This window comes from Coregonus lavaretus (assembly GCF_964263955.1).
Source record: "Coregonus lavaretus genome assembly, contig: HAP1_SCAFFOLD_296, whole genome shotgun sequence".
NCBI classification, from domain to species: domain Eukaryota; kingdom Metazoa; phylum Chordata; class Actinopteri; order Salmoniformes; family Salmonidae; genus Coregonus; species Coregonus lavaretus.
Window position 1 is genome coordinate 232890 of NW_028156611.1, and position 12742 is coordinate 245631.

At 50.7% G+C, this 12742-nt stretch overlaps 1 protein-coding gene across 1 annotated transcript in view; it reads left to right on the forward strand.

The window, feature by feature from the left end:
- LOC311126155 (putative E3 ubiquitin-protein ligase makorin-1) overlaps positions 1–12337 on the forward strand; it is a 33001-nt gene extending 20664 nt beyond the window's left edge. The window contains exons 4-8 of the mRNA XM_084200174.1: positions 4080–4309; positions 7837–8051; positions 9211–9321; positions 11145–11289; positions 11784–12337. Of these exons, the coding sequence (XP_084056300.1) occupies positions 4080–4309; positions 7837–8051; positions 9211–9321; positions 11145–11289; positions 11784–11999 (917 nt within the window). The 3' untranslated portion in view covers positions 12000–12337. The remainder of the gene's footprint in view (positions 1–4079; positions 4310–7836; positions 8052–9210; positions 9322–11144; positions 11290–11783) is intronic.
- The last annotated feature ends 405 nt before the right edge of the window (positions 12338–12742 follow it).

Here is a 12742-nt window from a genome sequence, read left to right on the forward strand (position 1 = left end):
AGGGGCTGTGGCTGCGGTCTGTCGCTTGTTTTCACCAGGCAGTCGCCGTAAAGTAAGGGACGGTTCTTCTTCAAATCATTGAATACATTTGTCGTATTGCCTCTTGTTGTTGCCACAACTGAAGCACTTTTTGCGCAACACTTGGTTAACATCGGTTTACCTGTAGCCGAAATACTGCCATACCTCTGAAGATGTGTTGAAATACTGCCATACCACTGAAGATGTGCTGAAATACTGCCATACCACTGAAGATGTGCTGAAATACTGCCATACCTCTGAAGATGAGCTGAAATACTGCCATACCTCTGAAGATGAGCTGAAATACTGCCATACCTCTGAAGATGCGCTGAAATACTGCCATACCACTGAAGATGTGCTGAAATACTGCCATACCTCTGAAGATGTGCTGAAATACTGCCATACCTCTGAAGATGTGCTGAAATACTGCCATACCTCTGAAGATGTGCCGAAATACTGCCATACCTCTGGAGATACGCTGAAATACTGCCATACCACTGAAGATGCGCTGAAATACTGCCATACCTCTGAAGATGCGCTGAAATACTGCCATACCTCTGAAGATGTGTTGAAATACTGCCATACCACTGAAGATGCGCTGAAATACTGCCATACCTCTGAAGATGTGCCGAAATACTGCCATACCACTGAAGATGCGCTGAAATACTGCCATACCTCTGAAGATGCGCTGAAATACTGCCATACCTCTGGAGATGTGTTGAAATACTGCCATACCTCTGAAGATGCGCTGAAACTACTGCCATACCTCTGAAGATGTGCTGAAATACTGCCATACCTCTGAAGATGTGCTGAAATACTGCCATACCTCTGAAGATGTGTTGAAATACTGCCATACCACTGAAGATGTGCTGAAATACTGCCATACCTCTGAAGATGAGCCGAAATACTGCCATACCTCTGAAGATGTGCTGAAATACTGCCATACCTCTGAAGATGTGTTGAAATACTGCCATACCTCTGAAGATGAGCCGAAATACTGCCATACCTCTGAAGATGAGCTGAAATACTGCCATACCTCTGAAGATGTGTTGAAATACTGCCATACCTCTGAAGATGTGCCGAAATACTGCCATACCTCTGAAGATGCGCTGAAATACTGCCATACCTCTAAAGATGCACCCTTCTTTGGCACCAAATAGACGTTCTCATTAACACTATTAGCAGTCCTCACAGACACGGAGGGTCACCTTTCAGTCCTCACAGACACGGAGGGTCACCTTTCAGTCCTCACAGACACGGAGGGTCACCTTTCAGTCGTCACAGACACGGAGGGTCACCTTTTCAGTCCTCACAGAAACGGAGGGTCACCTTTCAGTCCTCACAGACACGGAGGGTCACCTTTCAGTCCTCACAGACACGGAGGGTCACCTTTTCAGTCCTGACCAGCATCTAACTGCGCGCTCTAAGCGGGAACACTTGTGATTGGCCAACATGTGCATGCCATGCAGAGAGTGAGAGCCCGCTTGTGATTGGTCAGCATCCTCTGTGCAGGTAGAGAGTGAATGAACGGAGTCTAACGCATCTCATTGGAGGAGGTCCCATAGTGTAGTGTTTAGTATTAATGGAGTGTCAAAGAATATTGATTGCACATATATTGCAATTTTGATCATGGATAGAGCAGGTGTTCCTAATGTTTTTGTACACTTAGTGTATAGGGAATAGGGTGCCATTTGGGACTCAGATGGTGTCCTTAGGCTAGCCCAACTGCGGACAGGGTGAGTTTGTGCCAGCCTGCCAGGTGGTATCCTTAGCTTGCGGTTAGGGTGAGTGAGTGTCCAGAGCCACTGATATGCCAACAGTGCCAGTCGCTGCCAACTTCTGCCACGTGGCCAGACACAGTGTGAAAGAAAATCTTTTTGGGGGATGATTTTGAATGTAGCGGTCTTTCTGTCTGCCCCTCTGTCTCCCTATAGGGTGGACTTGATGTACTGTAGCGGTCTTCCTGTCTGTCCCTCTGTCTCCCTATGGGGTGGACTTGATGTACTGTAGCGGTCTTCCTGTCTGTCCCTCTGTCTCCCTATAGGGTGGACTTGATGTACTGTAGCGGTCTTCCTGTCTGCCCCTCTGTCTCCCTATGGGGTGGACTATGATGTACTGTAAGTGACCGAAGTCAATAAGACACAGCCACTTCATGTAGCAGCTATAGTTCCTACAAGCTCATTAAATCTGCCAATAATAACTCGTTTTCGATGATATACTCCCAGTGAAGTCCAAAATAAAATAATGTCCAATGTTTAAATGTTTTTTTTCTGGTGTGGCCAGCTACTGAATGGGAGTTAGTGGAATGTTGAAAGACGTTGACTGCCACGTTGACTGCCACGTTGACTGCCGCATTGGCTGTCCATCAACCTGTATTATTCTGTGTCTGAGCCCTAACAGCGTTGTCTATCCCCTGGTCAGAGTCCCCCTGTAGATGCTCTGGTTGTTACAAGTAGACAGCATTTTCATCTAGCATCCTCAGTGACCTCAACCACAGAGTAGCCCAGCACAGAGCTGCTCAACCACAGAGTAGCCCAGTACAGAGCTGCTCAACCACAGAGTAGCCCAGTACAGAGCTGCTCAACCACAGAGTAGCCCAGTACAGAGCTGCTCAACCACAGAGTAGCCCAGTACAGAGATGCTCTACCACAGAGTAGCCCAGGACAGAGCTGCTCAATCACAGAGTAGCCCCGTACAGAGCTGCTCAACCACAGAGTAGCCCCGTACAGAGCTGCTCAACCACAGAGTAGCCCAGTACAGAGCTGCTCAACCACAGAGTAGCCCAGTACAGAGCTGCTCAACCACAGAGCTGCTCAACCACAGAGTAGCCCAGTACAGAGCTGCTCAACCACAGAGTAGCCCCGTACAGAGCTGCTCAACCAGAGTAGCCCCGTACAGAGCTGCTCAACCACAGAGTAGCCCCGTACAGAGCTGTTCAATCACAGAGTAGCCCCGTACAGAGCTGCTCAACCACAGAGTAGGCCAGTACAGAGCTGCTCAACCACAGAGTAGCCCAGTACAGAGCTGCTCAACCACAGAGTAGCCCCGTACAGAGCTGTTCAACCACAGAGTAGCCCCGTACAGAGCTGCTCAACCACAGAGTAGCCCCGTACAGAGCTGCTCAACCACAGAGTAGCCCCGTACAGAGCTGTTCAACCACAGAGTAGCCCCGTACAGAGCTGCTCAACCACAGAGTAGCCCCGTACAGAGCTGTTCAACCACAGAGTAGCCCAGTACAGAGCTGCTCAACCACAGAGTAGCCCAGTACAGAGCTGCTCAACCACAGAGTAGCCCAGTACAGAGCTGCTCCTCTCCCTGGTTGCAGCCCAAATGCCCCCCCCCCCCCCAATATAGTGCAGAACTTTTGGCCCATGTATGGGCACTGGTCAAAAGTAGGGCACTATATAGGAAATGGGGTGCAATTTGGGAATACACAGCATCCCCTTTCTGTTTGGCTGCTCCCCAATCCAGTCTCTCACTGAACAGGTGCCTTTGTCTTGTAGAGTAGGGTAGGGTAGGGTGACAGTGAGGGAGGAGAGAGAGAGAGTGTGAGTGACAGTGAGGGGGAAGAGAGAGTGTGTGAGTGACAGTGAGGGAGAAGAGAGACAGAGAGAGATTTCCTTTTGGGGCATTTTAGCATCTTTATTTACAAGTTGGTTTATAGACCACCAGACCAATGAGGTAAATGAATGACAACATTTGTAGGAGCCAAGTCATTGAATGTTTCCATGTGTCTGTGTGTGTCCGGATCTCACCTCTCTCTCTCTCTCTCTCTCTCTCTCTCCCACCTCACCTCACCTCACCTCACCTCACCTCTCTCTCTCTCTCTCTCTCTCTCTCTCTCTCTCTCTCTCTCTCTCTCACCTCTCTCTCTCTCCCACCTCTCTCTCTCTCCCACCTCTCTCTCTCTCTCACCTCTCCTCTCTCCCACCTCTTCTCTCTCTCTCTCTCTCTCTCTCTCTCTCTCCCACCTCTTCTCTCTCTCTCTCTCACCTCTCCTCTCTCCCACCTCTCCTCTCTCTTCTCCTGTCTCGCACCTCTCTTTCCCCTCCCCCCATCAGACCCAGTGAAGTCTGAGGGGCCGGGGGTGGGGGTGGGTCCTCTGATGGCGCCAGAGAAAGACCCAGCGGTAGACGATAAGGAGTTGAGGAAGACTCTGTGCCCCTACGCCGCCATGGGGGAGTGTCGCTACGGACTCAACTGTGCCTATCTCCATGGTGACGTGTGTGACATGTGCGGCCTGCAGGTGCTCCATCCCTCCAACGATGCCCAGCGATCAGAACACACCAAGGTAATGGCCCTGTCGACACACACGCCCAGCGATCAGAACACACCAAGGTAATGGCCCTGTCGACACACACGCCCAGCGATCAGAACACACCAAGGTAATGGCCCTGTCGACACACACACCCAGCGATCAGAACACACCAAGGTAATGGCCCTGTCGACACACAGGCCCAGCGATCAGAACACACCAAGGTAATGGCCCTGTCGACACACACGCCCAGCGATCAGAACACACCAAGGTAATGGCCCTGTCGACACACACGCCCAGCGATCAGAACACACCAAGGTAATGGCCCTGTCGACACACACGCCCAGCGATCAGAACACACCAAGGTAATGGCCCTGTCGACACACACACACACAGGCCCAGCGATCAGAACACACCAAGGTAATGGCCCTGTCGACACACACGCCCAGCGATCAGAACACACCAAGGTAATGGCCCTGTCGACACACACACACGCCCAGCGATCAGAACACACCAAGGTAATGGCCCTGTCGACACACACGCCCAGCGATCAGAACACACCAAGGTAATGGCCCTGTCGACACACACGCCCAGCGATCAGAACACACCAAGGTAATGGCCCTGTCGACACACAGGCCCAGCGATCAGAACACACCAAGGTAATGGCCCTGTCGACACACACGCCCAGCGATCAGAACACACCAAGGTAATGGCCCTGTCGACACACACACACACGCCCAGCGATCAGAACACGCCAAGGTAATGGCCCTGTCGACACACGCCCAGCGATCAGAACACACCAAGGTAATGGCCCTGTCGACACACACACACGCCCAGCGATCAGAACACACCAAGGTAATGGCCCTGTCGACACACACACACGCCCAGCGATCAGAACACACCAAGGTAATGGCCCTGTCGACACACGCCCAGCGATCAGAACACACCAAGGTAATGGCCCTGTCGACACACAGGCCCAGCGATCAGAACACACCAAGGTAATGGCCCTGTCGACACACACGCCCAGCGATCAGAACACACCAAGGTAATGGCCCTGTCGACACACACACACGCGCCCAGCGATCAGAACACACCAAGGTAATGGCCCTGTCGACACACACACACGCCCAGCGATCAGAACACACCAAGGTAATGGCCCTGTCGACACACACACACGCCCAGCGATCAGAACACACCAAGGTAATGGCCCTGTCGACACACACACACACACCCAGCGATCAGAACACACCAAGGTAATGGCCCTGTCGACACACACGCCCAGCGATCAGAACACACCAAGGTAATGGCCCTGTCGACACACACACACACGCCCAGCGATCAGAACACACCAAGGTAATGGCCCTGTCGACACACACACGCCCAGCGATCAGAACACACCAAGGTAATGGCCCTGTCGACACACAGGCCCAGCGATCAGAACACACCAAGGTAATGGCCCTGTCGACACACACACACACACGCCCAGCGATCAGAACACACCAAGGTAATGGCCCTGTCGACACACACGCCCAGCGATCAGAACACGCCAAGGTAATGGCCCTGTCGACACACACACACACAGGCCCAGCGATCAGAACACACCAAGGTAATGGCCCTGTCGACACACACGCCCAGCGATCAGAACACACCAAGGTAATGGCCCTGTCGACACACAGGCCCAGCGATCAGAACACACCAAGGTAATGGCCCTGTCGACACACAGGCCCAGCGATCAGAACACACCAAGGTAATGGCCCTGTCGACACACACGCCCAGCGATCAGAACACACCAAGGTAATGGCCCTGTCGACACACACGCCCAGCGATCAGAACACACCAAGGTAATGGCCCTGTCGACACACACGCCCAGCGATCAGAACACACCAAGGTAATGGCCCTGTCGACACACACACACACCCAGCGATCAGAACACGCCAAGGTAATGGCCCTGTCGACACACAGGCCCAGCGATCAGAACACACCAAGGTCCAACAAAGATACGGTCATCCTAACACCTCACAGGTGGAGCGGTCTGATTTAACATCAGTAGGGTGTGTGTGGTACTCAGTCTCCTTGTTTTACTGTCATATACTGGATTTATACAATACAAAGTATCAGTGTTCCAGAATTGAGACACTTATTTCATAAAACAATGATCAAGTCATTGGAAATGGTCAACTGCCCTGTGACGGTTTCCTGATGTTGTTCATAAATGTGGAAGTTTCTGGTGGTTAACTTAACTTGTTTTGGTTTCCCCTCAGGCTTCATAATGCATTATAATGGTTAACTACACCTGTATTATTCCCCTCAGGCTTCATAATGCATTATAGTGGTTAGCTACACCTGTATTATTCCCCTCAGGCTTCATAATGCATTATAGTGGTTAGCTACACCTGTATTATTCCCCTCAGGCTTCATAATGCATTATAGTGGTTAGCTACACCTGTATTATTCCCCTCAGGCTTCATAATGCATTATAGCGGTTAGCTACACCTGTATTATTCCCCTCAGGCTTCATAATGCATTATAGCGGTTAGCTACACCTGTATTATTCCCCTCAGGCTTCATAATGCATTATAGCGGTTAGCTACACCTGTATTATTCCCCTCAGGCTTCATAATGCATTATAGCGGTTAGCTACACCTGTATTATTCCCCTCAGGCGTCATAATGCATTATAGCGGTTAGCTACACCTGTATTATTCCCCTCAGGCTTCATAATGCATTATAGCGGTTAGCTACACCTGTATTATTCCCCTCAGGCTTCATAATGCATTATAGCGGTTAGCTACACCTGTATTATTCCCCTCAGGCTTCATAATGCATTATAGCGGTTAGCTACACCTGTATTATTCCCCTCAGGCTTCATAATGCATTATAGCGGTTAGCTACACCTGTATTATTCCCCTCAGGCTTCATAATGCATTATAGCGGTTAGCTACACCTGTATTATTCCCCTCAGGCTTCATAATGCATTATAGCGGTTAGCTACACCTGTATTATTCCCCTCAGGCGTCATAATGCATTATAGCGGTTAGCTACACCTGTATTATTCCCCTCAGGCTTCATAATGCATTATAGCGGTTAGCTACACCTGTATTATTCCCCTCAGGCTTCATAATGCATTATAGCGGTTAGCTACACCTGTATTATTCCCCTCAGGCTTCATAATGCATTATAGCGGTTAGCTACACCTGTATTATTCCCCTCAGGCTTCATAATGCATTATAGCGGTTAGCTACACCTGTATTATTCCCCTCAGGCTTCATAATGCATTATAGCGGTTAGCTACACCTGTATTATTCCCCTCAGGCTTCATAATGCATTATAGCGGTTAGCTACACCTGTATTATTCCCCCTCAGGCTTCATAATGCATTATAGCGGTTAGCTACACCTGTATTATTCCCCTCAGGCTTCATAATGCATTATAGCGGTTAGCTACACCTGTATTATTCCCCTCAGGCTTCATAATGCATTATAGCGGTTAGCTACACCTGTATTATTCCCCCTCAGGCTTCATAATGCATTATAGCGGTTAGCTACACCTGTATTATTCCCCTCAGGCTTGCATGGAGGCCCATGAGAAGGACATGGAGATCTCGTTTGCCATCCAGCGCAGTAAGGACATGCAGTGCGGTGTGTGCATGGAGGTGGTGTTTGAGAAGGCCAACCCCAGCGAGAGACGATTCGGCATCCTGTCCAACTGCTGCCACTGCTACTGCCTCAAGTGCATCCGCAAGTGGAGGAGCGCCAAGACGTTCGAGAGCAAGATCATCAAGTAAGGAACTGGAGTAGGCCTTAGTATCCTGAGGGGCCAATTCATTTAGCAGCATGTAGGAGAAAATACTATGAACACATGACAATAAATATAGACCAGAAAACCAAAGCAGGATATACAGCAATATGTAGACTGGACTACTATATACTACTACAGCTTATTGAGGAAGATGATAGACTATATACTACTACAGCTTATTGAGGAAGATGAGACTATATACTTCTACAGTTTATTGAGGAAGATTATAGCAGCTGACGTGAAGGACAGTTTACACCTGTCAGTTTGACATGTAGGGAGCCGGTATCTGCGCTCTGAGGAAAACGAACAGAAATCATGAAACGAGGGATGCTGGGAGTCCCTCAGAATGGAGGGCGCCTTTTACGTATGACTGGTGTCTGATACACGTGAGAGGTCAGTTAAGGCAGTGGACACAGTTTAGGTCTAACCGGGGTTGTGGTGAGGGGGGGCTTCTTGGTTCTTTGAAACCAGGGACAGATACAGACAAGCAATGTCCCCTCGCGTGTCGGAGACGGACGAGTCCCCTCGCGTGTCGGAGACGGACGTGTCCCCTCGCGTGTCGGAGACGGACGAGTCCCCTCGCGTGTCGGAGACGGACGAGTCCCCTCGCGTGTCGGAGACGGACGAGTCCCCTCGCGTGTCGGAGACGGACGAGTCCCCTCGCGTGTCGGAGACGGACGAGTCCCCTCGCGTGTCGGAGACGGACGAGTCCCCTCGCGTGTCGGAGACGGACGAGTCCCCTCGCGTGTCCGAGCCGGACGAGCCCCCTCGCGTGTCCGAGCCGGACGAGCCCCCTCGCGTGTCCGAGCCGGACGAGTCCCCTCGCGTGTCCGAGCCGGACGAGCCCCCTCGCGTGCCCGAGCCGGACGAGTCCCCTCGCGTGTCCGAGACGGACGAGTCCCCTCGCGTGTCCGAGACGGACGAGTCCCCTCGCGTGTCCGAGACGGACGAGTCCCCTCGCGTGTCCGAGACGGACGAGTCCCCTCGCGTGTCCGAGACGGACGAGTCCCCTCGCGTGTCCGAGACGGACGAGTCCCCTCGCGTGTCCGAGACGGACGAGCTATGGTCCCTACTGTCAGACACAAGCTATGTTTTTTTTCACTTGTTTTGACCTTATCCAACTAAACCTCTCTCTTCCCAGGTCCTGTCCAGAGTGTCGGATCACGTCCAACTTCGTCATCCCCAGTGAGTACTGGGTGGAGGACAAGGAAGACAAGCAGAAACTGATACAGAAATACAAGGATGGCATGGGGTAAGCTATGTACTGGTGGCATGGGGTAAGCTATGTACTGATGGCATGGGGTAAGCTATGTACTGATGGCATGGGGTAAGCTATGTACTGATGGCATGGGGTAAGCTATGTACTGATGGCATGGGGTAAGCTATGTACTGATGGCATGGGGTAAGCTATGTACTGGTGGCATGGGGTAAGCTATGTGCTGGTGGCATGGGGTAAGCTATGTGCTGATGGCATGGGGTAAGCTATGTACTGATGGCATGGGGTAAGCTATGTACTGGTGGCATGGGGTAAGCTATGGACTGGTGGCATGGGGTAAGCTATGTACTGATGGCATGGGGTAAGCTATGTACTGATGGCATGGGGTAAGCTATGTACTGATGATAGGATGGCATGGGGTAAGCTATGTACTGGTGGCATGGGGTAAACTATGTACTGATGATAGGATGGCATGGGGTAAGCTATGTACTGATGGCATGGGGTAAGCTATGTACTGATGGCATGGGGTAAGCTATGTACTGATGGCATGGGGTAAGCTATGTACTGGTGGCATGGGGTAAGCTATGTGCTGATGGCATGGGGTAAGCTATGTACTGATGGCATGGGGTAAGCTATGTACTGATGGCATGGGGTAAGCTATGGACTGGTGGCATGGGGTAAGCTATGGACTGGTGGCATGGGGTAAGCTATGTACTGATGGCATGGGGTAAGCTATGTACTGATGGCATGGGGTAAGCTATGTACTGATGGCATGGGGTAAGCTATGTACTGATGATAGGATGGCATGGGGTAAGCTATGTACTGGTGGCATGGGGTAAGCTATGTACTGATGATAGGATGGCATGGGGTAAGCTATGTACTGATGGCATGGGGTAAGCTATGTACTGATGGCATGGGGTAAGCTATGTACTGATGGCATGGGGTAAGCTATGTACTGATGGCATGGGGTAAGCTATGTACTGATGGCATGGGGTAAGCTATGTACTGATGGCATGGGGTAAGCTATGTGCTGATGGCATGGGGTAAGCTATGGACTGGTGGCATGGGGTAAGATATGTACTGGTGGCATGGGGTAAGATATGTACTGGTGGCATGGGGTAAGCTATGTACTGGTGGCATGGGGTAAGCTATGTACTGGTGGCATGGGGTAAGCTATGTACTGATGGCATGGGGTAAGCTATGTACTGGTGGCATGGGGTAAGCTATGTACTGATGGCATGGGGTAAGCTATGTACTGATGGCATGGGGTAAGCTATGTACTGGTGGCATGGGGTAAGCTATGTGCTGGTGGCATGGGGTAAGCTATGTGCTGGTGGCATGGGGTAAGCTATGTGCTGGTGGCATGGGGTAAGCTATGTGCTGGTGGCATGGGGTAAGCTATGTACTGATGGCATGGGGTAAGCTATGTACTGATGGCATGGGGTAAGCTATGTACTGATGGCATGGGGTAAGCTATGTACTGATGGCATGGGGTAAGCTATGTACTGGTGGCAGGATGGCATGGGGTTAAAGTGACTGCATAGATAATTAACGCCGAGTAGCAGGGGGGGTTGTCAATGTAAATAGTCCGGGTAGCCATTTTTGATTTAATTGTTCAGCAGTCTTATGGCTTGGGGGTAGAAGCTGTTGAGGAGCCTTTTGGACCTAGACTTGGCGCTCCGGTACCGCTTGCCCGTGCGGCAGCAGAGAGAACAGTTGACCGGTCTTACCATGAGCCTTCTCAGGAGGATGGAACACGTTGTGTAGAGGACACAGATGGACTAGTCGGCTCTGTGTTTTATCTGTAATAATCACTGTCCTCTGCTGACTGGGCCTGTCTCTCTGTCTGTGTCCCGCAGGACTAAAGCCTGTCGGTACTTCGACCAGGGTCGTGGCACCTGTCCGTTTGGCTCCAACTGCTTCTACAAACACGCCTTCCCTGACGGACGGCTGGAGGAGCCTCAGCCGCAGAGAAGACAGTCGGGTTCCAACGGCAGGAACAGGGTAAGGTGGAGCGGCGCTCCGACACACGTCCTTTCTGTCAGAAATGGATTGAGCCTGTTTTGACCTGGGGTTCATACGTTAACAGACAACGATCTGTCATTTTGGAAATGTTTTCATATGGTCCAGAAGTTCCATGGGGTTCAAACGTTAACAGACAACGATCTGTCATTTTGGACATTTTTCATATGGTCCAGAAGTTCCATGGGGTTCAAATGTTAACAGACAACGATCTGTCATTTTGGACATTTTTCATATGGTCCAGAAGTTCCATGGGGTTCAAATGTTAACAGACAACGATCTGTCATTTTGGACATTTTTCATATGGTCCAGAAGTTCCATGGGGTTCAAATGTTAACAGACAACGATCTGTCATTTTGGACATTTTTCAAATGTTCCGGAAGTTTCTCAGCCATATTGTAACGCTTCCTGTTCTGCTTTCGTAATACCAAAACTAATTCCAGTTTTTAATAGTACTGTTCTCCTCTCCCCTCCAGAACTCGAGGAGGACGCCCCTGTGGGAGCTGTTTGAAGAGCGGGAGAACAGCAGCGACTCCTTCGACAACGAGGACGAGGAGATGGTGACCTTTGAACTGAGCGAGATGCTCCTCATGCTCCTCGCTGCAGGGACCGACGAAGACGTCACCGACTCGGAGGACGAATGGGACTTGTTTCACGAAGAGCTGGACGATATCTACGAGATTTACCTATAGCACCACTCCTAGCTCTGACCTCTGACCCCTAACCACCCTTCTTCACCCTATGCTACGCGCTAGAATGGACTGTCTTGTGTGTTTGGGACAGTAGCTTCTCTCCCCTGGTTGTCATGGCAGTGTCTTGAAGGCAGGCCATTCATTAATAAATTAATTACTAAATGAAACGGATTAAAAAGACTTAAGAGAGCAGGTGGGTGTGGGTGTAAACATTTTCTAGAAACGTCCTGTCCTTGTGAATCTATCTATCCGTGTCGGGTTCATGTAAAAATAACAAGAAAAAAATGCAAAAAAATTACAAACATTTTGAAAATATCGCTAATAAACGGTGGTGTTTATTTGTGGACGTGGGTTTGACTTACCATTTCAACCCAGGTGTTTTTAAGACTTTTTTTTTTGGAGGATGATGCACCAACCAACTCTACACAACTACACTTCCTGGTGATGTCATGTCTGTGGTGGTCGTTGGGTATCGTAGTCCTCTGGTCATGCACTGAGTTGTATTGGGCGGAGGGAGACAGCAGTCCTGTCCACTTCCTGTATTCACATGCACCCTCTTATTGAGTCACTCTTTCCCTCCTCTCCCTCTCTCTCAAGGAGGGGGGACTCCCTCTCATGGGGGGGAGGAGGGGACTCCCTCTGTCATGGGGGGAGGGGGGGGACTCCCTCTGTCATGGGGGGGAGGAGGGGACTCCCTCTGTCATGGGGGGAGGGGGGGGACTCCCTCTGTCATGGGGGGAGGG